The 24727-nt window shown below is 34.2% G+C and overlaps 2 protein-coding genes across 4 annotated transcripts in view; both read left to right on the forward strand.

Annotated features, from left to right (window-relative positions):
- Positions 1-12675, forward strand: part of LOC123693405 (protein bric-a-brac 1-like) — a 35477-nt gene extending 22802 nt beyond the window's left edge. For 2 of the 3 annotated variants that reach the window (XM_045638484.1, XM_045638482.1), the window contains exon 7: positions 5648-12675. In XM_045638484.1, coding sequence (XP_045494440.1) covers positions 5648-6811 — 1164 coding nt within the window. In that variant the 3' untranslated portion in view covers positions 6812-12675. Of the gene's footprint in view, positions 1-53; positions 5522-5647 lie in introns of those variants that run through there. The other variant, XM_045638485.1, reaches the window with a different exon arrangement.
- Positions 12676-14859: 2184 nt separating this feature from the next.
- The window catches only part of LOC123693449 (acetylcholinesterase-like), a 53064-nt gene continuing 43196 nt past the window's right edge, over positions 14860-24727 (forward strand). Inside the window, exon 1 of the mRNA XM_045638553.1 lies at positions 14860-15010. The gene's annotated coding sequence lies outside the window, so the exon portion shown is untranslated. The remainder of the gene's footprint in view (positions 15011-24727) is intronic.

A 24727-nucleotide genomic window follows, 5' to 3' on the forward strand; every position in this document is an offset into this window, starting at 1 on the left:
GTTAATGTGTCTTGTAGATGTATGGATGTCTCTATTTTTGATGTTTATTTTAGGCGAACGGCCGTTTCGGTGCGTTCTGTGCGGCAAAACGTTTTCCCGGTCGACGATACTGAAGGCGCACGAGAAGACCCATTACCCGAAGTATGCTCGGAAGTTCTTGTCGCCGAGCCCGGTAGACACGGAGGAAGAGAGTCCACATCAATGAGTATTAGATTATCATAGTGTGCAAATATTTTAGTCAATGTATATCGGTGAGAAGACTAGTGAAAGTTGGAAACAAAATGGAGGACAATATATTGTTATTAAATAAGAATGTGATTTAAACGCCGCAACTGTGATCTGAATGATATAAATAATATTTGATATTACACTTATAGGTAAAATTGACACAAATTAATTTTTCCGTTCTTCGAGTATAATTCTCTTAAATTTTTTAGTTCGCTTTATAGATATTTTAACCATTAGGTGCTTTCTTTACGCCTTATCTAGTAACTGGTAACTGATTTACAGTCCCTTAGATGGCATAGCCAAAGTTAGTTAGTAAAGTAATAATTTAAAGTGAAACTATATAATATTTGCTGATTTCGCATGGTTTGCTTGTTTTAAATGAAGACCTTTCAGGTTGTTCTGTTGATATTTGAATGAAATCAATAGGGACTTACATAATATTCGTTACGATCGGTAGTTTTGACCAGATTTGTTTTAACCAAATTAAAGATTGATTGCGAGTGCTTTAAATATAATTAGAAATATACAGTAAATCGCACTCGCTATAGTTTGTATAGATAAATTGGATGGATTTGAGAATTATAAATATTTCTATGTCTTTCGAAATCGACGCACACTCCCCAGAGGTAATTCAAAAGCAATACTAAGACATATAAATGTAAATATATTACGATATATATAGTTTGATACATATAATCCGTTTTTTAGGGAATTTATTACTATTGATAGGGTACGAAAGCTTCAGTAGTATAAACGGGGGAGAGTTGTGGATGTGTGATCTTGGAATCAAAGCTTTAAGCACCGTTTCAGTTGAACCCAACGCTATGCCTTTTGCACCGTAGTCCCCTCAATGTTCCGTTCGTTGTGTTTCCTTTCGCGTCCACTGCAAGAGGCATGGCGGCCATGGAGATACTTAATTCTATTTTCATACAGGATAAACGAGTTTAATCATTATTTTTGTAGAATGTTTCAAATGCTCTAGTTAGTTAACGGTTTGCGGTATACAGAACGTTGTACGCATAGACACGCGCATCGAACGAATCAAACAAGCATTTGAAACTCTTCAAACAATAGCTGTGTTCATGGAAATAAACAGAGTCTAATACAGGGATATTTTATGGATTATATTCGTTTCATAATATGTAAATACCAGATTTATTTTTTGCACAAACCATAGACATAACATATTGTTCTTTATCGCTCCTGTCTGATGCTCCTGTTATCTGATTTTACGATATATTTTTATTGGAACCACTATTATACATTTCACATTATATACTACTTACTAAAGCTTTGATTTGATATGAGTAATTGTTCTGTGTCCATTGATTACGACAATATGTCAATTAGCTGAAATAATTACTGAAATGGTGTGGTGTTGAACATAGTGTCTATATATTTGTAGTGTCTTTTTACATCCCTAACAATACGTAAAGTATATAACTGTTAAATATCGATTGTCTTCAAAATAAATAAATATTTGTATAAATATGTAACTATCATTATTGATTGTGTTTACTCGTATTTTGTCTTCAGATATATTTGATTTTCACTTTACATACAGACATAAAGTTTGTCTTCTATTGTCGTAATCAAAGCAGCGAATTTTGGAAGTCGGAAATATTGTGACGAGAAACTGTTTTTCTTGCTTGCGGTACTCTAGTAAAACCCAATATAGAATGTAAAAAAACTGGATTTAAAGGAAAACTAACTAGTCGATAATTTTATCTGATCTTTTCATAAACGTTTGGTAGATTGGACATATCATTTTACACCTGTTTATAGAAGTAGAATTAGAATATGTTTTAAAATTAGAAATGAAAATGATATTAGGGTACTAAATTTTAAATTATTTATTCGTTTCGGATATTTGTAGGCATTTTAATATTTTAGAATATAGAAAAAATATATTGACGGCGTATAAAAGTATTATGATTTAGGAAAAGATCTGTGATATATTAAAGTAGGAAAGGAAAACCAGAAAGTATCAAAATTTTAACTCAGAATTGGGATACCGGCTAATTAAATGCGGATCTAAAAAGCAATACTTATAAGTTTTTGACAATTTTATAAAACAATTGAAGTTTTCATTAATGAAAAACTGAGGCTTATTTTTTCGTTTATATTTGGTTGCCTCTTTGTAGAAATTGTCACCTGCAAATCTTAGTGTTATACGCCATACCATAGTGGCAAATTCAGATCTCATTTTACAATTTAAGAACTTTGAAAACATAATTAGAGATTAAGGCATTTATGACGAAATATCAATCACCCTAATAAAGTTGACATACTTTGATGCCCGTAGTACTTACAAAACTAAGGCTTAACATTCCTATGCGTGCCTCGGGTTTCCTTCGTTGGGGATTTTGCAAAGGGGCGTAGATGTAATTTTAGTTATGATAAAATATCGGGTAACTTTAAATTTTTCAGTTTGCCTAGAGTACCGTAAGTATCCAGTCGATGATGTAATTTTAATTTGGTTGGAAATGAATAAAAGAAAGATGAAAATGTCGCTAACGGTAGTATCGTAGGAAGCTCTTCCAATTGCACACGGTAAGGTTAAATTAAGATATACATAGATCTGCGCAGTTTCTGTAAAATACTGATTGTCAGAAGCGAAGAGTTTGTTTATGTAGTTGACGAGATAGGACTTCGTTGACATTGAAAATGTTGGCCACATAAGCATTCCATTAAATGAATAAGTGCTAAAATTTACTTTTGCTCGAGTTATTGCACTCAAAAGCCTTAGATTGTTCGATAAATAGCTTGCATTGGATTTATAAAAATAAAGTACCAGTAAATTTTAACACTTATGTTTACATTTTGTTTGTGTAGAAGCGTTTAGGTATGAATCATTTCTTACCTTTCTTCGTAATATTTAAGAGTTTAAAGCTATTCGATATAGTGATTTTCATTTGGATTGCCAATTAAATTGCACATTTGAAAGCTTTTTAATTTAGGGTTAGAGATTGGTAGATGCGCTACTTCCCGGAGTTATAGGTCTTGGCTTGTCACGAGTCCACTTGGTTATATATTTATATATCACATATCTATTAATAATAATATCTCAATCGTTAGTTTTTTCTATTATTGTTGCAAACTTTCTAATAAGATTTATATACATTATACATATGTACTTGGATATTCTCTATGTTACATGAACACGTGTATCTGATAAAACCTTCGCGTTGACTCGTGAAAAGCCACTGGAAGATCAAAATGGTCGTATAAACGTAACTTATATATAATATTTATTAAAATTACACTCCAATGTTGCGATTTGAAAAGCTGCACTGTTATTTTTTTCAGAGTCAAATGTTACCAAACAAAGTAATATAATATAACCTTAATTAATGTTCCTCTTCTTATTTTAAGAAAGATTGAATATTTACAATTTACAAACTAATTATAGCAATAAATATGAGAATATGACACTTTGTATGTGTTTATATCAAGATAGTTTTTATGATAGATTGCAGTTTAGAGTACTATTTTGTTTCCTGACAGAGGCAGTATTTATTAAAGAATAGTAATATTGTTATGATTATATTTCTATGTGCTGGTGTGTAAATAGCGCAGCAGTGTTTGTTAAAGAGTGGTATTTAACGTGCATACAAATAGTTATACATCCCTAAGTGCAGTTATTCAAATTTTAACATTTCCCCGATAGCCTCCTTTCGCAGGCTCACACGCATCTAGCACAAGTAACATTAATTACTGTAATAAATATTTTTAAAAAGTATAGTCGTAGATATTTTTAAAGTGCCCAATGCGTATAAGAAAGTCTTGCACAGAATATTGTCATAACTCGTAACGTTTATATCGATACAATATTAGATTCGTTTTATATCAATTGTGACCACAGTTTTATATTTAGAGTGCCTCTTGCCTATATAAGACTTATATAAAGGCTGCGAATCACGGAACATAGTTTATGTAGGAATGAACCTTAGACAAAATGTACAAATTTTATGGTGAAAATTGTAAGTTGCGGTATGATATGCAACTTGCATGGAGGATGAATACCATCTCGATTGAGCGAACTGTTTGATGTGGGCATGAGATTGTGAAGAACACCTCCGTAGATAGCGCATTCCAATCTTATTACCTTTGTTGAATTTGAGTGAATTCATTACCTGTCTGATTTTTAACGACCAACTAGGACAATAGTTTGTTTTGTATATAATTTTAGATATTGCTGCGTTAAACCACTAAAGTGGTACAAATTTTTTGGTTAGTTGTGAGTAACTAATAATTTTAAGTGGCATACCTAAATATAGAACTTATATTGCAATTTTTCTAAGTTCCTGTAGTTGTATTAATTATTGTATATTGGTACAATTTGTTTTATTAATAATAGTTTGTTTATTCTTATTAATTTATTTAGATTTAATGATTTATGACTATGTTTTAATTTTTGCCATAATATACAGCTATACTAAATTCAAGATACTCTATTTCGAAGCCCTAATTTTTATTAGTTTCGTAGGTTAGACGTTTTTTGTTTAAAGTTTGCACCGATTTCATTGAAATAAAACTAGAAAAGTCGAAATTTTCTATGTGCACACGCATAATAAAGATGAAGAGAATGAAAATCATGAAAAGATGTTATTAAATACGATATTTTTCAATCGCTATAGAATTCGGGATATTATTGGAACACTTTCTTTTTAAATATTTTTGTTAATACAATAAATATGTAGTTTCAAACTTTGGTTTATAAAATATGGTCTGTAATGTAAACTTTGTTACCTTCAATATTTTTGCCTAATCTAACTTTGTGACAAAAAAATGTATTCGTAAATTTTTATGTATACTATTAGGGCAAAGAATTTTCTGTTTGAAATCTATTTGATAAAAATATTCAGTTATCCTCCATACAGTACATGTTGTATATTATGTTTAAAATATTCAGCACAAGTTCAAATAATTATAAGTCCATTTAGTTTTTATAGCGTCAAATTATTGTTGCTTCATAGATAAATCTATGGCATATTTCCCTTAAGCTGTTTCATTTAACGATCATTGTTGATGTTTTAGATTAGATAAATCTGTTTTGCCTTAACATTTTTAATTAATAGTTCATAATATGTTGTATCAGAGAATAGTATGGTTTTGTTGAAATCTAACAAAATATCGGAACCGTCAAGGATTGTAATGTGTAACGTTCTGTCAATTCTGCAACAGTACACATAGACCCATCACTGTTGATCATTGTAACTTTTGAAACAAATATAAGCATATCATAGCTGTAAAAATACAATTTTGACAAATAAAAGCTCTACAATCATTACATAACAATGGTTTTATTTTTATCTTATAGTTCCCTCACTTAGAAATAGGTACGTAAATTGTATTGATTTAATGTAACATTGTAAGTGATGTGTCGTATAGTTAATATGCGATTGTTTTATTTCAGATGTGTTTAGATATGTCATGTGGGTCGGCGAGCATCCCTAGTCCCATTCCACCTCGAAGCCCGACCGCTCTACCGCTGTGGTCCCCTTTGCTGGCTCTACAAGCCTGTCGAATTCGGAGATATCTCAGCGACGATTGCATGACTTACCAAAACCGACACTTGTTGCACTCCGAGAGACGCCGCTGCGGAGTGTGTCTCGCCTCATTCCCATCTTCGTGGCTACTTGAACGTCATGCGGCCCTCCAGCACGCTTCTCAGTCTGCGTGCGAAGATAAGCCGTTCGTCTGTGAACAATGTGGACAGAGTTACAGGTATCGATCCGCCTACGTTAAGCATCGAGAACAAAACCACAGGGCGCGCCTGCCAGCCGACAAGCTGTTTACGTGCGACGTGTGCGGTATGCAATTTCGCTATTTGAAATCTTTCAAAAAGCATCGTCTCAACCATACTTTGGAAAGACTGCACACGAAGAACACTGATCCTCCTGAAGGAATGGAACCGGTCTCTAGCACAAACGAAGTCCTAATAGGCCAATGTGGTGAGATGGATCTTTCTCTCAAAAAGAGGAACAGAGTTGAAGCAACTAGATCTCCGCCAATTGAAATTATTGGTGACGCAGAACAAGACAGCACGGTGGATTCGAACGGACCGACTGATTCAATCGTAACAGTGGATGATTCGACCGATTGTAGAAATTCCAGCGCTGAAAGTGAAACTAGACGGGAGGAAGACGCCGTTCCCGGGGAAAGAAAACGCGTACCCGTGTCGTTCGCTAGCGTTAGCTCCATCGCTGACAGCTCTGAAAGCGAATCCAGGGGCGACAGTTCGAAACACGAAACTTCTAGTTCACATTCCGGAATACTGGGCTTCTTGCAAAGCGACGACAAACAACGAGACAGAGAGAGGCGGTTCGCGTGCCCGTTCTGCGGGAAATGTGTGAGGTCAAAGGAGAATCTGAAATTGCACGTTCGTAAGCATACAGGGGAGCGTCCGTTCGTGTGCCTGTTCTGCGGGCGGGCGTTCGGGGGCAAGAGCGACCTGACGCGGCACCTGCGCATCCACACGGGCGAGCGGCCCTACCACTGCGAGGCGTGCGGGAAATGCTTCGCGCGGGCCGACTACCTCTCCAAGCATCTCACCACGCACGTTCACAATGCACGTTGATTGACCGCGCCGTCCTTTTTTAATCTTTTCATACCTCTATAGTTAACGACCGAGTCATATTGTAACAGCAAATCGGAATATTTTTTAAAATGTTTTTAACCTTCATAAGAATATATCTAAGCAGGTCTAATTAGATTTTACACTGTTTTTGGTTCGGAGTTGTATTTATAGTTTAATAGATAATTTTCGATATTTATTCTATACATTATAATAAAATGGATGATATTTATGATAATTGCTAAGAAACTAAATATTTTATATTTTTTTGTTAACGTCACACTACACTATTGGAATGCAATAATATGGCTATTATTACAGAGGCATTTTCTCTCACTTTGAAAATGTGTATATTTTTTCGTTTAGAAAAGTACAGTCGAAATTAAAAGAGCTGTTGATGTGAATGTATCTAACGAGCAATCTTTAAATTGTGATGAATGAAATCTTGTCTTGGGGTCTAAAAGTCATGTTTTTTAACAATATTTGGATTCTACGTTTATGCCATATTATATTGAATTATATGACTAGGATAAAATTCATTCCATTGAGGGAAGGTAGTAAAAAATGTAGTCGTGACGAATAGGTAAGTAGAAGAATGCAAAAGCTGTGATTCATACGATTAAGACCAGTCAACAAGTTTAAGAACATCGAAAAATGTTTAATATAAGTAAATTAATAATAACGTTTTCATATTAATTATAATTCATTATAGATTTAGAAATCTCTCTGTGCCAAAATATGTACCTCATAAAAGTAAACAATCAAGTAGATAAAATAATTACCTATTTATTGCTTAAACACGTGGTTATATTCGTTTTACAGACAATATACAGTTAGGTTTTACGTGGCCTCCTGGTTCAATATTTTTGTTTCGATTTTGGTACGATTTTATAATTTTGAAGATTGTGCTCTGCCTAATTAAACTTAAAAGTTTTTATAACATATACAAAGTAGAAGAGTCGATATTTGATTGCTCTTCCCACGTACCTAATGTAACAAAAAGGTGTCATATCTTTTCTATTTTATAAAAATACTTGCCCGCAGACGTTAAATGATATCTACCTATACATAATATTTTAAGATTAAATACTTACTGCCAATATTGTGATATTCTTTATACGTATGTACACTACAAGTTGTTTCCGTGGGTTTATATTTTTATATCATCGGGAAATATTATTTGACAAATGGATTTCAAAGAATCATTTATTAATCTGTCAATTCATAATTAATAGTAAGGGAGATTTTGAATTAGTTATTTTAAGGGCCGATTTTTCAATGCTTGGATAATACTTATTCGTTGAATAATGTATAAAACTACCATTTTAAAAACGTATTCAAATTGCCCGTATTTGACAGTTTACGTGACATTTTAATATTATCGCGTAATACTTTATTAGACGGATAAGTTTTATCCAAGCATTGAAAAATCGGCCCTTAATGGTCTGGTTTAAAAAAGTATTGTTATGGATATTATTATGTTGTTCAACCCCGTTTTTGTGGTCTAAAGAATAAGTGAGTTTCTCTATCGAAATAAAGACTTATATGTATCGCGTCCAAAATACTATAGACTGTCGAACTTTTTACCACTACTATAAAGATGGATATTCGTCCATTACTCACTTTTTAATTCAGATAAACAGAAAATGTGTCAACTCCAACTACAAGTCTATTTGACAGGACAATGTAGGTAATGTTTCTTTGAAAATGCATTTCAGATTGAAGAGTTGTTACACGCAGGTTCCAATTAAGAATAACAATTAAAACGACCACATTTTTTCTATGAAAGCATCTCTTAATTACGTTTTGTTTGCCGTTTTTCAAATTACAAGGCCAACTTAGTATAAAAACTGTCAATTACATGTTTATTATTATATAGAGAGATAACTATGTTACATATAATAGAACATACAATATTATGCGGGCTAGTATTTTTTAATATATTCATATAATTTGTGGAGGGATAAGATGCACCTTTACGTGAACCTCATTAAAGGCCTTGAATTAAATGGTTATTCAATAAAATATGTTAGGTTAGTTTAGTTAATACTGAAATGTGTCGATGTTAAGTTATGACATTTTGGTTTTTAATTAAGAATTGATAACAATATTGTTATCTGAAATACCAATATCAAATTTGCCAGAGGGATATAATATTAAGTAATTAGGTAGTCGAAAATATGGTGTAAACGAAAAGCAATACTCTGAATTATTATTTTTATGATGGAAATACTCGACGGAATATTTGTGTGGATTTTGGGAATAATTAAAAATAAAACGGACAGTCAACGTTATGAGTATCTTTCGGTACATTAGTAGTAAAATTACCCCTTGAAACGATGTCATCGAACGACGAAATTAGAAACATATAAGAAGACATAAATTGTGTATATTATGTAGCTATTTGTTCCATTTCATATTAAAATTATTAAAGTAAGTATTCAAAATTGATGTTGACTGTTTTTATAATTATATCAGTGGTAGTTACTTGATGTTGTGGTGTAAATTAGTGTCTTATAATATTGTTGGTCGAAAATTACTCAAAGCTCTTTGTCATTTGATCGCTCATTGGCTGAATGAAGCGGAGGTACAAGTAAAATTGTACTTTCCGTAAAAAAATGCGATTTGAATAATTGCCCATTCATTTTAGAGTTACCAATTACTATGTACATCTTATACGGTATGCTACGGCAAAGAAAGGATTCGCACACTCTTGGTATGTATAGGTATTATGGTGAACAACTGCGTTTCATTATAACGCTAGTTTATCCAAGTTGCAAGGAAGATGTACATAGATTAAGAAAAGGGCTTATTAAATTATTCTTTGAGTAGTTTTTGACCTTTACGTAGTATTTAATCGGTGTGGTCTTCTTTATATAAATTTATTCATGTATCTACTTTATGTAACTATGATGTTTTATTTTATAATCGGATTCTAAAGAATATTGAGCACGGCAAGTTTTGTAAATAAGTGCTACCAGGTCAAATGTGATAAATTAGGATATAAGAGATGTATAATAATGGATTTATAAGTCCCTGTGTTTCACGGCGATATGAAGATCGTAACAATGAAATGAAAGACAACAACGCGGTTTTCGCTGGAGAGTTCCCATTCAATAAATTTCCTTGTTACGACAAAGATAGTTCGTGAAATGCAAGGCATATATTTCTTTTTTAATATTATTATAATGTAACTACATTGTCATTAAATCTCAGTTTGATTTCATCATCCCTGATGAGAACGTATCGTGATTCCTGACCACTTTTCACATTTTTATTGCTACACTGTTTATTGTAATATATTGGGCATTATGTTTTAATTAGTAAATATCTTATTTATTCAACATTGTAATTGTAAAAGTGCGGTTAGATTTGTCACTTTGTGTTTTTTTCGTAAAAAAATGCACTGATTAGCCAACGCGAAGGGGTCATTCGTATTGGTTGTATATTATTTTTTTTATTTAATGTGTTGCCAGTAAGAAGGTAGTCGTATATGCAAAAGTATTATGACACTTGATGGAGTTCACGCATACGTGATAATTTTTGGACGTAATTATTTATTAGTTATTTCATAGTCAGCTTTATAAGTTTTTAAAAGCGTTCAATTTTTCCACACGTTGACATAAAACATTCAATAAGCGCACAGTTTTTAATCACGTCTCCGTCCGTACAGATTATTCAATTTTGTATCCACTCAATTAATTCCTTGTTTTTTTCCACAGTTTTTTTCTTAATTTCATTTATTGGGTTGAAGTTTTTATAATGACAATTCTTCACAATTTTTTTGTAAGTTTTGTGCTCGGAAACTAGAAAGGAGTTTTACGCGAGATAATGATTAATAATACCTCTCTTTCAATTCACAGTGACACTTCTATGCTCCTTGTATGGTGGAATATTTGATATATTATAATTTCTGAACGACAAAACGTATAATACGAGATACAGAGTGTTTTCTACATTACCCCATTATATTGTAAGAATGTTTTAAAGGAAAGCGAAGGTTTGACAATTGTTATTATTGTGATATTACTATAAGTTGAGACCGTTAAATAGAAACTAAAGTCTCCGCGAAGATAGACAACAACGATTGATTCTAGACTGATTTTCGGGTAGAGGTGTAGGCCAGAAAGATCACAGGTAATAATTAATATAATTACATAATGATTGATTTATTTAAAAGCCAAACGCAGTCTCAATAGTCTTTTACATAAATCACTAAGAGAGTTTATTTAATTTTAAACGTAACTTATATCTACAGAAAGTTTTATATACCGATCTTAAATTATTTTTCAGATGTATTGATTTTTATACTTGTCCATATTATACAACGTGAATAGTGGTAAGTGTAGTTAAAGTAGATGGGTCTGTTAACCGCGTGGTGCTACAATGTGTAATGATATGTGATAGATATTGTTCTTCAGAGACATTTTATTTATCGAAGCTTCCATAGATAATTGTGACACACCTAACATAATAATGACGTCAGCAATAATTTTGTTTAGGTTAATATTGTGCGTTTAAGACTATTTTTTGTTTTGTAATGTATATAATGTTCAGTGCAATGCGGTGTAAGTCAGTCGTTTATTTACTTCGAAAGGTTTAGTTTAAGTTGAAAAGTTGACCAAATACTTTCGTCTGAGCAACAAAATCATATACATAGTCTGGCTTTGGAACTTGTGTAATTATCGATGTCGATATAAATTTGTAAATGTAACAATGGAGACTTGGCTAGGTAGTAAATATTTATTTGGATTTAAATACGTTTTGATGGCTCATTGTATTTATTATTTGTTAACTTGTTTTACGGCTTTAGGAAAGGGATGTGAATAGCCACGTTATCCAATAATAATTATAATTATTAATATTTATAACCATTGTACAATTTTCTTAAAAGAAAGCATATTTTCATGTGAAGTTAGTGATAATCTCTTCAGTCCTCCAAGGTACTATGAGAGTTTGTTGACAAGGTTCGTTTTAACAATCATTTTTATACGAAAGTACACCTTGAAGCTGAAGAATCATATTTTACCAAATTTCATTTTTGTTTTTCAATTGAATTTTATCCTTAGATTTTTTACCTATTATTTTGTTGTTAAACTTTTCTTAGTTTAGTCTCGGCAAAAATGCATTTTGTCTTTATTCTTTTTAAAGTTTTATCACATTGAGTTCTGTCAGTAATGGGTGAACTTTCACTATTTTAACCAACTTATATAAACACATTGTTACATTATATGATATATTTTTTTTACTGGTATATTTCAGATAATTATTACTGTTAACCAAATAAGCCCGTTTTATAGTTTTAACGTGAAGTTATTAACTTTTTATATAGGTATTTTAAAGATTTTTATGTTAAGTACGTGAATCCATCTATACAATGAAACAGTCCATTAATAAAATCTCTTGTCCATTGTCCAAATAACGTAGGCATAGTTTCAAATTTTGTATGTGTTTAATACACACCTAAATTAATATTGCTATTGTGTAACTTAATTTAAATATTGATGTGCAAAATTATAGTAAATGTCTTGGATCTCTAAAATTAAAAAAAAAAAGACAAAAACACTTTACGAAATTTCTAAATGTGACATAAATGTGTGTGTTGTAGTGTTATTAGGCGTAAAAATTACTATGAAATATGGTTACTCAATAATATGAGCGACTGTCGATTTGCTCATTTTGTGCGTTTTTGTATAACCATGATCTCATTAGCGGTAACCATATTTTCTAGTGTGTTATATAAATATTTGGCACTTTAAAAAAGGCACATTTTTCTTATTATTGTAATTGAAAAATGGTTTGAAAACGTGTTGAAATGGATTTGTTGAGTACATTAATTTCATAATGAAATATATTTGTTTCATTAATAGAAGTTCTTTTATTTACTCTTTCCCTTCATTTATGTTATAAGATTAAATTTAAGTCCTATAAAAGGCTTTAGGTACTGGAGCAAAATTACTTAATCATAATTTAAAAGTGAATTTTACCAAATGTCAATTGAAATCATCTGAATAATATAATCGGCTCTATCATAATCATAGCATGCGCAGACAAATTTTAAATCAATTTATTTCCTGCACGCTCGCCTGGTTTCGAACCTCCGACTTATCGATTTGAAGTCCGAGGCCTTCACCACTAAGCCACTAAGCACTGCGCACGGCTATTACATATTGAGGAGACTTCGTATGCATCGAAAAAGAAGTAACATTTATAAAAAAATTCAATCAAGTGCGTAATCACACTGAATACTTATAATTAGAAACCTTTGTTTGTACTAATACGGAAAACAATGAAGATTCTAAACAAAAAAATATAAGCAAGTACCTAGGTACGTTTATGTTACCTACCTGATTAGTACATAGTAGGAATTATCGTATCGTATAGTTAATTTTTTATAATTTTCAGACGCCCTACTACCTATAGGTATAGGATAGACTATACTCTATAGGTAGGTACTCATTATTATCTAAGCCTATAAATCCATACTAATATTATAAATGCGAAAGTAACTCTGTCTGTCTGTCTGTTACTCAATCACGCCTAAACTACTGAACCAATTTGCACGAAATTTGGTATGGAGATATTTTGATACCCGAGAAAGGACTAGGCTACCTTTTATTGCGAAATATGTACCACGGGCGAAGCCGGGGCGGACCACTAGTAAATTCATAATTTAAGTCCGACCCGGCACAATTCCTATAACAACTACTAAAAGTAGGAACTATTCGAAACAATCGAATCCGAAGAAATAGAATAGAAAAGTGTCAGTAACTATCTAAATATTTTTTTTGCCACGTAGTACTTTTAGTAAGTGAATTATCATAGCACAACACAGTATGTAGTAGAGTGCATAGAGTAGAGTGACTATCGATCAGCGGTTAAGACTTTCAATATAATTCATTACTACAATTGAAAAATCAATAATTTTTCAAGTCATTGGTCAATTATTAGATACTAAAACTACATACTGCTCTATTATAATAGACCTAGAGCCATCACTTACAAACCACTTGGCCACCGGGCCCTTAAAGGATGAAATAAGTTGATTATATTATGAACAATAAAAAATTAATAGACTTATAAAATAAGCAAACTTTGAAGGTAACGTAATTTTGAAGGTCTTCAAGGCAATTATTATTTCATATAAAATTTAACGATTTTATATATAAGAGCCTATAGTAAGTTAGGTATATAGGCGTTATGTATTTAAGAGATAATAATTTTGCGCAAAAGATGCTCTTCATTTTGCTCTAACTAACGATTATTAACAAAAATTATTGTAATTATTTATTGAAATTTGTATATTTAAATCAGCAGTACATCTTTTATATGAGGGTACACTATTTAGAAAATATATTCCATGTTAATTTACCTTTGTATGCTATACATTACTGCTCTTGCTCATACACGTAACGTATTACTTGGTATAATCGCTAAAGAACGCAGCAATGTATGACGTTCTACAATTTTTTCCACTTTGTGAGGGCCGTGTGAGGAAGGGGTCATCGCAATAGGGTGCCCGGGCACGCTACCTGTAGGGAGGAGTGATCATCTACGTATTGGGATACCAGTACAATAAAAATCACAGATTTTACGGGAAAAAAGAAAAAAAAAGTTTAGATGATTTTTCTAGTTCAGTTAATATCATGTGATGATTTTTTATCTCAATCCTTTCGCTCGTGATAACTTAATCTAGAATTTAGATAGCTAGAAAGACTATCTTATTGACGGCGAGCAAGAAAATCGACCAAGAAAATTATTAAAACTTATTTATATTTAAAATGCTTTTATATGATTTTTTTTAATAAAATATGTCGATTGTTACCTATGTGTTGTTTAATTCTTTTAATAAATATTTTATTTTTATTTTAATATTAATTATTTCCGTGGTTCAGATCGCTCCTGCATGACCATATTGTCCATGTGACACAATAATAATCGATGTATTCATACAAAAATTAATATCTTTAATATTTTTTGGGTAAATTAAGATCTCATCTGGCAACCCCTGTCGCCGTCCGCTAAATTCCCTTAGTCTGCTCAGAGACGCAGCTGAATCACATCGTGTCGGTTGTCCTGGGTGACTAGTTCACATAATATTCTTCAAACGCGAGTGTTGCAAGTGAATTACGATTTAAGTTTACCCCACATTAAAGGTCATCCTGCAAGAGTTTGCCACCTATTGTTTTTACATTTGGCACGGTATGTATTTATTAATTATAGATTTGTATACTTATGTAATATTTATTTGTTTGTTTGATATGTAAATAAATATTGATAGAGCGTCATCAATGTCCTTGTAATATTTTTAAAATTTTTGCTCTATAAAAGTTCATATTATTATTATCACAATTAGATTAAATAATATTTTCATAAAATAAAAGCTCTACTTGCATGGAGTTTTTTATGTAAAGTTTTAGTAATTTTGTTCATCTTTGCCAATAAAATAGCGACATTACAAACAATTGAATCTCAAACCCGTATAAAAACATAAAAAAAAAACAAATTTTAATACAATCAGTTATCTAATTACAAATAGTTATCGATTGCGTTCGATAAAAGTCATTCACTCGTCACAAAATGCTATAAACAACTAGAAATAGTCATATTTTGTTTTCCAACGGCAATTGATATATCCTGCACAGTCGAGAGCAGCTATGGGGCGGCGGAAGCGTCGGATTCATTCAAATAATTCAATTAAATCTCGCAGTGAGCAGAGGGCAACCAGTTTCACAGCTGCAAATCAAAATAGGGACGCAATCTGTCAACGATATTATGAATATTTTCAAATATATTTTTTACACGAAATACAATTTTCAATCCGATTTTGTAAATGTAGCGACGTTATTTGTGCACTAGATTATAATGAGATGTAAATAATTAATTTGGTGGTTTGACGTCTTGACTGTCAAATTGACAATTACACGCATAGCGGACAGCGGTCCGCCATGTTTTATATTGTTATTGATCTGCGGCTGGGATTATGTAAAGTATCGATTAATTATAGGAAATTGATATGTAGAGTTACTCTGAGTTGTTATCGGTAGTAAGGTTTTAGCTTTTACAATGGAAGTTAGGATCCCTCTCAGAGAATAAAATGTAGTATAGATACTACTACTATACTACAACCATAGATACTACATTTATTCTCTGAGATCCCTCTCTATAGGTACATAGGTTAATCTGCGCAGTATTTTAGAAAGTCGTTGTTGTTACTTTTTCTTAATGAAATATTATGGGTCTTGTAAATTTAAGTTATACTATAAAAATAATGCGCAAAATAGCATTTCTTTGTTTAAAACATTGATGTGGAGTACAGTAATAGGAAAAAAATATTCAAATATATAAGTAATATAAAATACTCATAGCTCTACATTTCGATTTCAATGATCTAAAAAAATTAACAAACATTTTATCGTGTAAATTTATCGACGTCCGTACAACCCTAGTCATTATGCAACTAATGACACTCCAATTCAAAGCGTCGCTCGGATAATTTTTTCATGTTAAATCATATTTCCTTAACGCCCTGTATATTTTCAATTCTGTAACATCATGTACCTACTTCTCTTTCACCATCCCACCTTTCCATCCATATCAAAACCCATTTACATGTCATAGAGCGTCATGAATGCTTAATAGTTTCGTATTTGAGCTGTCAGTATCAGGTTGCAGGTTATATACCAGTCTATGGTAATATATTAAAGTATCTATAGTATCATTAAAAATTGAACATAGAGAATTTAAAAACTATAATAGCTGATAGTATTTCCACAGGGATTTAAACGTGATAATAATGATACATCTCGGCTGTATATCAATATATTGTTTCTTTAATATGTTCTACGGGATATATAATATTACCTCTATATCTATAATGTCATGAGCAGACTGCAGCTGTTATCCCACATAATATTAAAATTCTATATTGACTGCACGTTGGACGTATGGAAAGTATTTCAAAAGAATTGCATTTTCTGCTGGAATCTGTTTAATATAAAAATGAGAAAAAATTATGGATATAAAGAGTTCTGAATTAGTTATAATATAGGCAACAGAAAAGTAAATTCGTAAAAATAAATAAAAAAAATGATACAAAACTCTACCTAACAATATCTTGGTAGGACGAATATTTCATGGCAATTATATTGCAATGTTAAGCAGGTCTAATTTTTTATAACCAGACCTTCACATTACTTCAGAAGTTTTTATGTAAATAGACAATAATATGTGATATCCTTCTTACTTCTTGATTAATCGTAGGACGAAGTAATTCGCTCAAATATGTGTAGCACAGTGGACCCTCGGAACGAATGGAATGCATTTACTTTTCATGAAATAATAAAGTGTTTCCTTCAATAATGAGTCTAATGTATTGGAATAATATTATAATATGATTGTTATGGGAATGTAGAGCAATAGAGCATAGTATAGAGTATTGAATCTTATGTATGTATGGGATAATATACATTATAAATACATTGTAAAATTATATATAAACTAGCTGGTGCGTTGTGCGCGGGCTGCAAGCAGCCCGCGAGCTCCTTTTGCCCCAGGGTTGAAGCAATAGGGCAGTCATTAGAAAATGTGTTGGAATTCCCAGTCCATTTGTAATTTCCTGCTAACAGCGATTCCACAGTCAATCGGAAGTGCTTATAAATTCCCAATTCAAATATTTTCTATTCTGGAATGCTGTCGACCTTCGAGGGTGCGTGGTGCGCGGGCTGCAAGCAGCCCGCGAGCCCCTTTTGCCCCTGAGTTGAAGCAATAGGGCAGTCATTTGAAAATGCATTCGAATTTCCTGTCCATTTGTTACATCTGCTAACAGCGATTCTACAGTCAGTCGGTAATGCTTGTAAATTCCCCATTCAAGTATTTTCCACTCCGGGAGGTTGTCCACCTTCGAGGGAGCGTAGTGCGCGGGCTGCAAGCAGCCCGCGAAGCATCCTAGGGCAGAAATCTTCCGTCATTTGAAAATGCATTCGAATTTCCTATCCATTTGTTACATCTCCTAACAGCGATTCTACAGTCAGTCGGTAATGCTTATAAATTCCCCATTCAAATATTTTCTATTCCGGGGGGCTGTCCACCTTCGAGGGTGAGTGGTGCGCGAGCTGCAAGCAGCTCGCGGCTCATCCCAGGGCAGAAATCTTCAGTCATTTGAAAATGCATTCGAATTTCCTTTCCATTTGTAACATCTGCTAACAGCGATTCTACAGTCAGTCGAAACTGCTTATAAATTCCCCATTCAAATATTTTCTATTCCGGGGGGCGGTTCACCTTCGAGAATGCGTGGTTCGCGAGCTGCAAGCAGCTCGCGGCACATTCCAGGGACAAAAATCTTCAGTCATTTGAAAATGCGTTAAAATTCCCCGTCAATTTGCTTTTATCTGCTAACAGCGATTCCACAGTCAATCGGAAGTGCTTATAAATTTCAAATTCAAATATTTTCTATTTCGGGAGGCGGTTCACCTTCGAGGGTGCGTGGTGCGCGAGCTGCAAGCAGCTCGCGGCTCATCCCAGGGCAGAAATCTTCAGTCATTGAAAATGCATTCGAATTTCCTTTCCATTTGTAACATCTGCTAACAGCGATTCTACAGTCAGTCGAAACTGCTTATAAATTACTTATTCAAATATTGTTAAATTTTTGAAACGTCTTATCGATAGCGGGCAGTGACTTTTCATAATAAAGTGTTCAAGAGTTAACCTAACACGCTCGTCGCTTCGCTCCTCGCTACCTATTTGAATATTTAGGCCGGCCGCTGCCGCGACTCGCTCGCTTCGCTCGCTTGGCTCGTGTGATAGGTAGTTCAAAAGTTAACCTAACACGCTCGTCGCTTCGCTCCTCGCTACCTATTTGAATATTTAGGCCGGCCGCTGTCGTTACTCGCTCGCTTCGCTCGCATGGCTCGTGTGGTAGTTCAAAAGTAACCTAACTCGCTCGTCGCTTCGCTCCTCGCTACCTATTTGAATATTTACGCCGGCCGCTGCCGTGACTCGCTCGCTTCGCTCGCTTGGCTCGTGCGGTAGTTCAAAAGTTAACCATACACGCTCGTCGCTTCGCTCCTCGCTACCTATTTGAATATTTACGCTGGCCGCTGCCGTGACTCGCTCGCTTCGCTCGCTTGGCTCGTGCGGTAGTTCAAAAGTTAATAAATAATTTCTACTTCGGGAGGCTGTCAACCCTCGAAGTTGCGCGGTGCGCGGGCAGCAAGCAGCCCGTGGTGCCGTCTTTTGCCGATGCTATTCAATTACCCTTCCTACTATGGAAATTTCCATACAAAATTTTCGAAAAAAAAAAATTTCGCTTTTTAGCAAAAATTTTTATGTGCCTGGAAGCGGACCAAGTTTTTAAACATTTTTTACCTTGGTGACCCCAACCTAAGTGCCACCAGTTCAGAGAACCGTTGAATTTCGTGATGTATGGAAAATGGAAACCAGGGGTCGGAGTGAGATTCTGAGTATGCAGTTTTGTAAATTTAGCCAATCAGAGTACAGAAGTCAATTTTCAGACCGATCGTAAAGTAACGGGCGCCACCATCTTGCTTTGAAAAATTCGCCATTTTTTGAAAAAAAATTGCGTCCAATTTGAAATTTCTCGATTGCCCTGGTAGCACCCCATCTTCCTGATCATTTTTTAGTTCTACACCCCCCACCTATCTCGCGCCGTTTCAGAGAGCCGTCGAATTTTGCGTTGTATGAAACTCGGAAACCAGCGATGGAAACTCAATTATGAGTATGCCAACTTAATATGCGACTCGATTAAAGCCCCTGTGCCAAGTTTCAGCGTGATCGGACCAGCGATGGCCGTTTTAGAATTTGTATGGCGGCAGCCATTTTTTCCGCCATTTTGAATTTTTTTCACTATCTGTGGTAATTGCTCGAGGTCTACTACAAGTTTAGTTTGAGCACCCCAGATGCAGCTGCTACCGTTTGCGCGGGCCGTTGACCGTCTTCGCGAGATGTGGGAAAGTTTAAGATTTCGGATTTTTCTGGATATCCTGGGAGCTGGGCGAGTACGAACGTGGTGAGAGTATGGTTCCGCGTTGTGCCACCTCGGCTAAATTTACGTTTTTATGTTTGCGCCAAAAATGGAAAAATTCCAAATTCGAGCGTCCCACTATGGCTCCCTGGTAGCGTCCCAGGGTGGTAATCATTTTTAGTTCCGGGACCCCCCACCCAACTCGCACCGTTTCCGCGGGCCGTTGGATTTTACGTTGTATGGAAGTTGGAAACTGGGGCCCGGAGCCACTCGAACGGGGCACCGATCGATTCGCCGGCTCGAACAGAGCACGTGTGCCAAATTTGAGACGTAAGGATTCATAAACGGCGATTTTGGCAAAGTACGGCGGCCATCTTGTTTTCGCGAAAATCCCCATTTTTTCACCACCCCTGGTAATCGCCACCAGTTCCGAGCATTTTTTGTTCAGACACCCCCCCTCCAGGTGGCACCGTTTTTGCGCACCTCCAGGGGTCCACTCGGTTTTCGAAGATGATCGAGATCGCTATATTTTTCCTCTGGTCTCTCGGCACACCTCTACACGATCACGTCAAAGTCCCCCCAACTTTCCCCGTAGTTTCCGAGAAAACCGATGTCAGTCAGTGAGTCAGTCAGTGGTAGTGTAGCTTTATATATATATGATAATATACATTGTAAAATTGTAAAATATTGTATAATATAGAAAAATAATTGTATAAAATGTATATATTTAGTTGTATATAGTTTGAAAATAAAAAAATGTTGAATAAAATATTTAAATATAACCATTCTTTAAATTCAAAGAATTACGTGACCTAAAACAACAACATAGAATTTGCAACTTTGCATGGTTGCAATAACAATGGCTATGTACATGATTAAAACATAAATTTACTTGGCGTTTTTCGTATTCGCCCTGATCGTGTAACATAATTTTTACAGCTGGATTTGTCTGTCTCAAACGTTACCTTTTTAATTACCTTTTTTGTATGTAGCGGATCATTAATTTTACTATCACTCATATTAACAGACTTACCTGTGAACTTAGTTACAATATTATTATCATCAGGTAAAACGTATGCAGGTTTTAACCTATCTACTGAAACGTTAAGTTGTCTGTCTATTAATTGAATTTTAAAAGTTTTATCCTTTCTACTAATGACACGATATGGCCCATCATACGGCGGTTGTAATGGTTTCCGTACGGTGTCATTTCTTAAAAATACATATTCGCAATCAATTAAATCTTTATGAATGAACATTTTACACGGTAATTTATTAATTCTAGGTACCGGTTTCATACTGTGTATAATCGACCTCAATTTATCAACATAACTATGTTCGTCACACGGTTTTATATTACTTGTGTCATAAAAATCACCAGGCAGCCTTATATTACTGCCATAAATCATTTGAGCTGCAGTTACGCCTGTGTCTAATTTAACAGTTGTGCGTAACCCTAACAATACTGTTGCTAGTTCATCAACCCATGAATTACAATTTAAACGAGCCATAAGCGCTGCTTTTAAAGATCTATGCCAACGCTCTACTGCACCGTTGCTCTGTGGATGATATGGGGTGGTCCGCAACTTTTGTATTCCCATTAATAACATAAGCTGCTTAAATAAATTACTTTCGAATTGTCGACCTTGGTCACTTGTAAGCCTAAGGGGACAACCGAACCTACAAATCCAACCCTCATACAACACCTTTGCCACAGTCTCCGCAGTAATTTCTTTTAAAGGAAAAGCCTCGGGCCACTTGGTGTACCTATCTATGATTGTTAGACAATATCTAAACCCTTCTGATGAAATTGGCAATGGCCCTACAAGATCAATATGTATATGCTCAAAACGGCTCGAGCCTTGAAAACTTCCTAAATCGGATACAGTATGTTTTGAGACTTTAGCTCTTTGGCACTTAATACATGTTTTAGACCAAATTCCTATATCCTTATTCATTTCTGGCCAAAAATATCTATCTGTTACTAATTTTTTTGTGGCTCTAATACCCGGGTGACTTAAATTATGCACAGCATCAAAAGCTAAACGTCGAAATTGTTTAGGTAAATATGGTCGAATTCTATCTGTGGATGTTTCACAATAAATTTGTTTATTACAATCGAACATTGCAACACGCTTAAGTGTAAATTGACTGTTTACGTTTGACCGGTGTCGCATTTCTGCAAGTTGTTCATCCGTTTCCTGCGCTCGGGCGAGTTCTGCGAAATCTAACACGGTGGGACATGTTATTGTTTCAATTCTCGATAACGTGTCAGCGACTATATTTTCCCTACCTGTTACATGACGAATATCTGTACAAAACTCACTAATAAACATAATTTGCCTAGTTCTTCGAGCAGTTTCCCTATTTGTACCTATTTTACTAAATGCAAAACAAAGCGGTTTATGATCTGTATAAACTATTAATTCGCGCCCTTCAACCATGTTGCGAAAATGAATAATTGATAAATATATCGCTAACAATTCTCTATCATAGGTACTATATTTACGCTGAGCTTCCGTAAGTTTACGTGAAAAATATCCTAAAGGTTGCCAAATATTGTTAATTTTTTGTTGTAAAACTGCACCTATACACATATCTGAAGCGTCAGTCATAAGAGACAATGGAGAATCTAAGGAAGGATATGTCAACAAAACTGCATTTTTCAAATCGATCTTACATTGTTCAAAATTTTGTTCTGCTAATTTATTCCAATTAATTTTACTTTTGTCTTTCCGTTTCGCACTACCAAGATATTTATTTAACTCTGACTGATGTTCAGCCGAGTGAGGAATATGAGATCTATAAAAATTTAACATGCCTAAAAATCTTCTAAGTTCTTCTATAGTACTAGGCTTACCGCTTAGGAAAATCTAAAATTGCTTTAACCTTGTCTTCGAGCGGCTTAATGCCCTCGGTAGAAACTTCATAACCTAAAAACTCTAATTTTTGCTGACCAAAACTACATTTTGAAAAATTGATAGTTATACCGTATTGATTAAAACGATCAAAAACTTGCTCTAAATGTTCTCTATGCTGACTTTCTGATTCTGAACTGATAATGACGTCATCGATATAAATAAATAAGAAATCTAAACCTTTTAAAACTGTTTCTTGCATGAAACGTTGGAAAGTTTGCGCAGCATTTCGCAAACCAAATGGCATACGCATAAATTCAAATAAACCAAAAGGTGTAATAACTGCTGTCTTTTTTATGTCATTTTCTGCAACAGGCACAGAATTATAGGCTCTATTAATATCTAATTTAGAGAAAATTTACTTATTACCCAAAATATATGTAAAATCATGTAAACGTGGTACTGGATAACGATCTGGTTTCGTAATTGCATTTAAACGTCTATAATCACCGCAAGGCCTAATATTACCATCTTTTTTTGGAACTATATGTAGTGGACTTGCCCAAGGACTACTACTCGGTCTACAAATCCCTAACTCTTGCATAACAATAAATTCATTTTTAGCCTTTACGTACCTGTCAGGAGGAAGCTGCCTCGCTCTCGCATGCACCGGCGGTCCTGTCGTCTCGATATAGTGACAAACATCGTGTTTTGGCGTCTCTTTGTAAGAAATAGGTTTAGTTAAATCAGGGAATTTATTCAATAAATCGGAATATGGACATTCCATAATTGTTTTTAAAGTGGGCACAGTAGAATTTGAGATATTTCCCTTAGTACTCAAATTAGTTACTTGATCAATCAATCTACGTCCGTTTAAATCAATTAATAATTTATGATTAGCTAAGAAATCCGCACCAATAATTGGTTGCTTTACATCCGCTAATATAAAAATCCAACGGAACGGTCGTCTCAGACCCAAATCTAGAGACAAAAAATGAATACCATATGTTTTAATTTCCGTTCCATTAGCAGCAAATAATTTATATTTATTACCTTCTGCATAAACCTTACCATACACCACACTACGCGGGATGACGGACACATTTGCACCACTATCAACTAAAAAGTTTAGTCCTGAATTTCTGTCCAAAACACTGAGACGGTTATTTCTGTAGACTCGGTCGCAGGCACCCGTCGCTGGCTGCACCGATGCTAGTTTTCCGCTGGTTTCTCACGCTGACTAGGTTTCCAGTTGCACGGTTTCACACATTTCGTCGCTTTGTTTTTATATTTGTAATGGTATTTACAAAGCCAATGGGGATTATGCCTTTGATTACGTTGAAATCTACCTCTTGACCTGGATCGTGACCTCGTTCTAAAATTTGATGTATTATCTCTTGTTTCCGATCTTCTCAGTCGATTATTTAATTTTTCTATCTCACCAATCAAATTATTTTCTGGACTGTTTCTTAAACTGGACTGTTGAACTGCTGATACCGAGTTTAAGGGTGTCATGCTCTCCATAACTTTATCTGCTATTGATGCCAAAATATCTTCACTTTTACTCTCGGATACGGCTAACACAGCTCTTATTGCCGACGGTAATAAATTTTGCCATAAAACTAGAAGTGTTTCTGTTGTTACTCGTCCACGCGCCAAATCTTGCATTTTCCTCATTAATTGTGACGGTTTTTGATCACCCAATTCCATTTCGCCAATTAATTTTTTTATTTGTCGATCTTCCGATTCTTCAAAAATTTGTAATAATCTTCTTTTTAATTTTTCATATTTTCCTGTCTCCGGCGGGCTAATTAAAATGTCCGTGACTTGCTCGATGACTTCTGGCGTTAATTTAGAAATTACTATTTGATATTTCGCCTCATCTGACATTTTCTGTGGCGATAAAACTGCTTCCGTTTGTATAAACCATATTTTCGGCGATTTCTTCCAAAAATCTGGGATGCGGGACGTAATGGAGATTGACGATAAACTTGCAAATTCTTCTTTAACCGGTTCCATGGTGATATTTAATTTTTATATGTACTTTTATGTGTTATTAAATTTTATTTAGTTATTTAA

Source organism: Colias croceus, chromosome 7 (assembly GCF_905220415.1).
Source record: "Colias croceus chromosome 7, ilColCroc2.1".
NCBI lineage: Eukaryota > Metazoa > Arthropoda > Insecta > Lepidoptera > Pieridae > Colias > Colias croceus.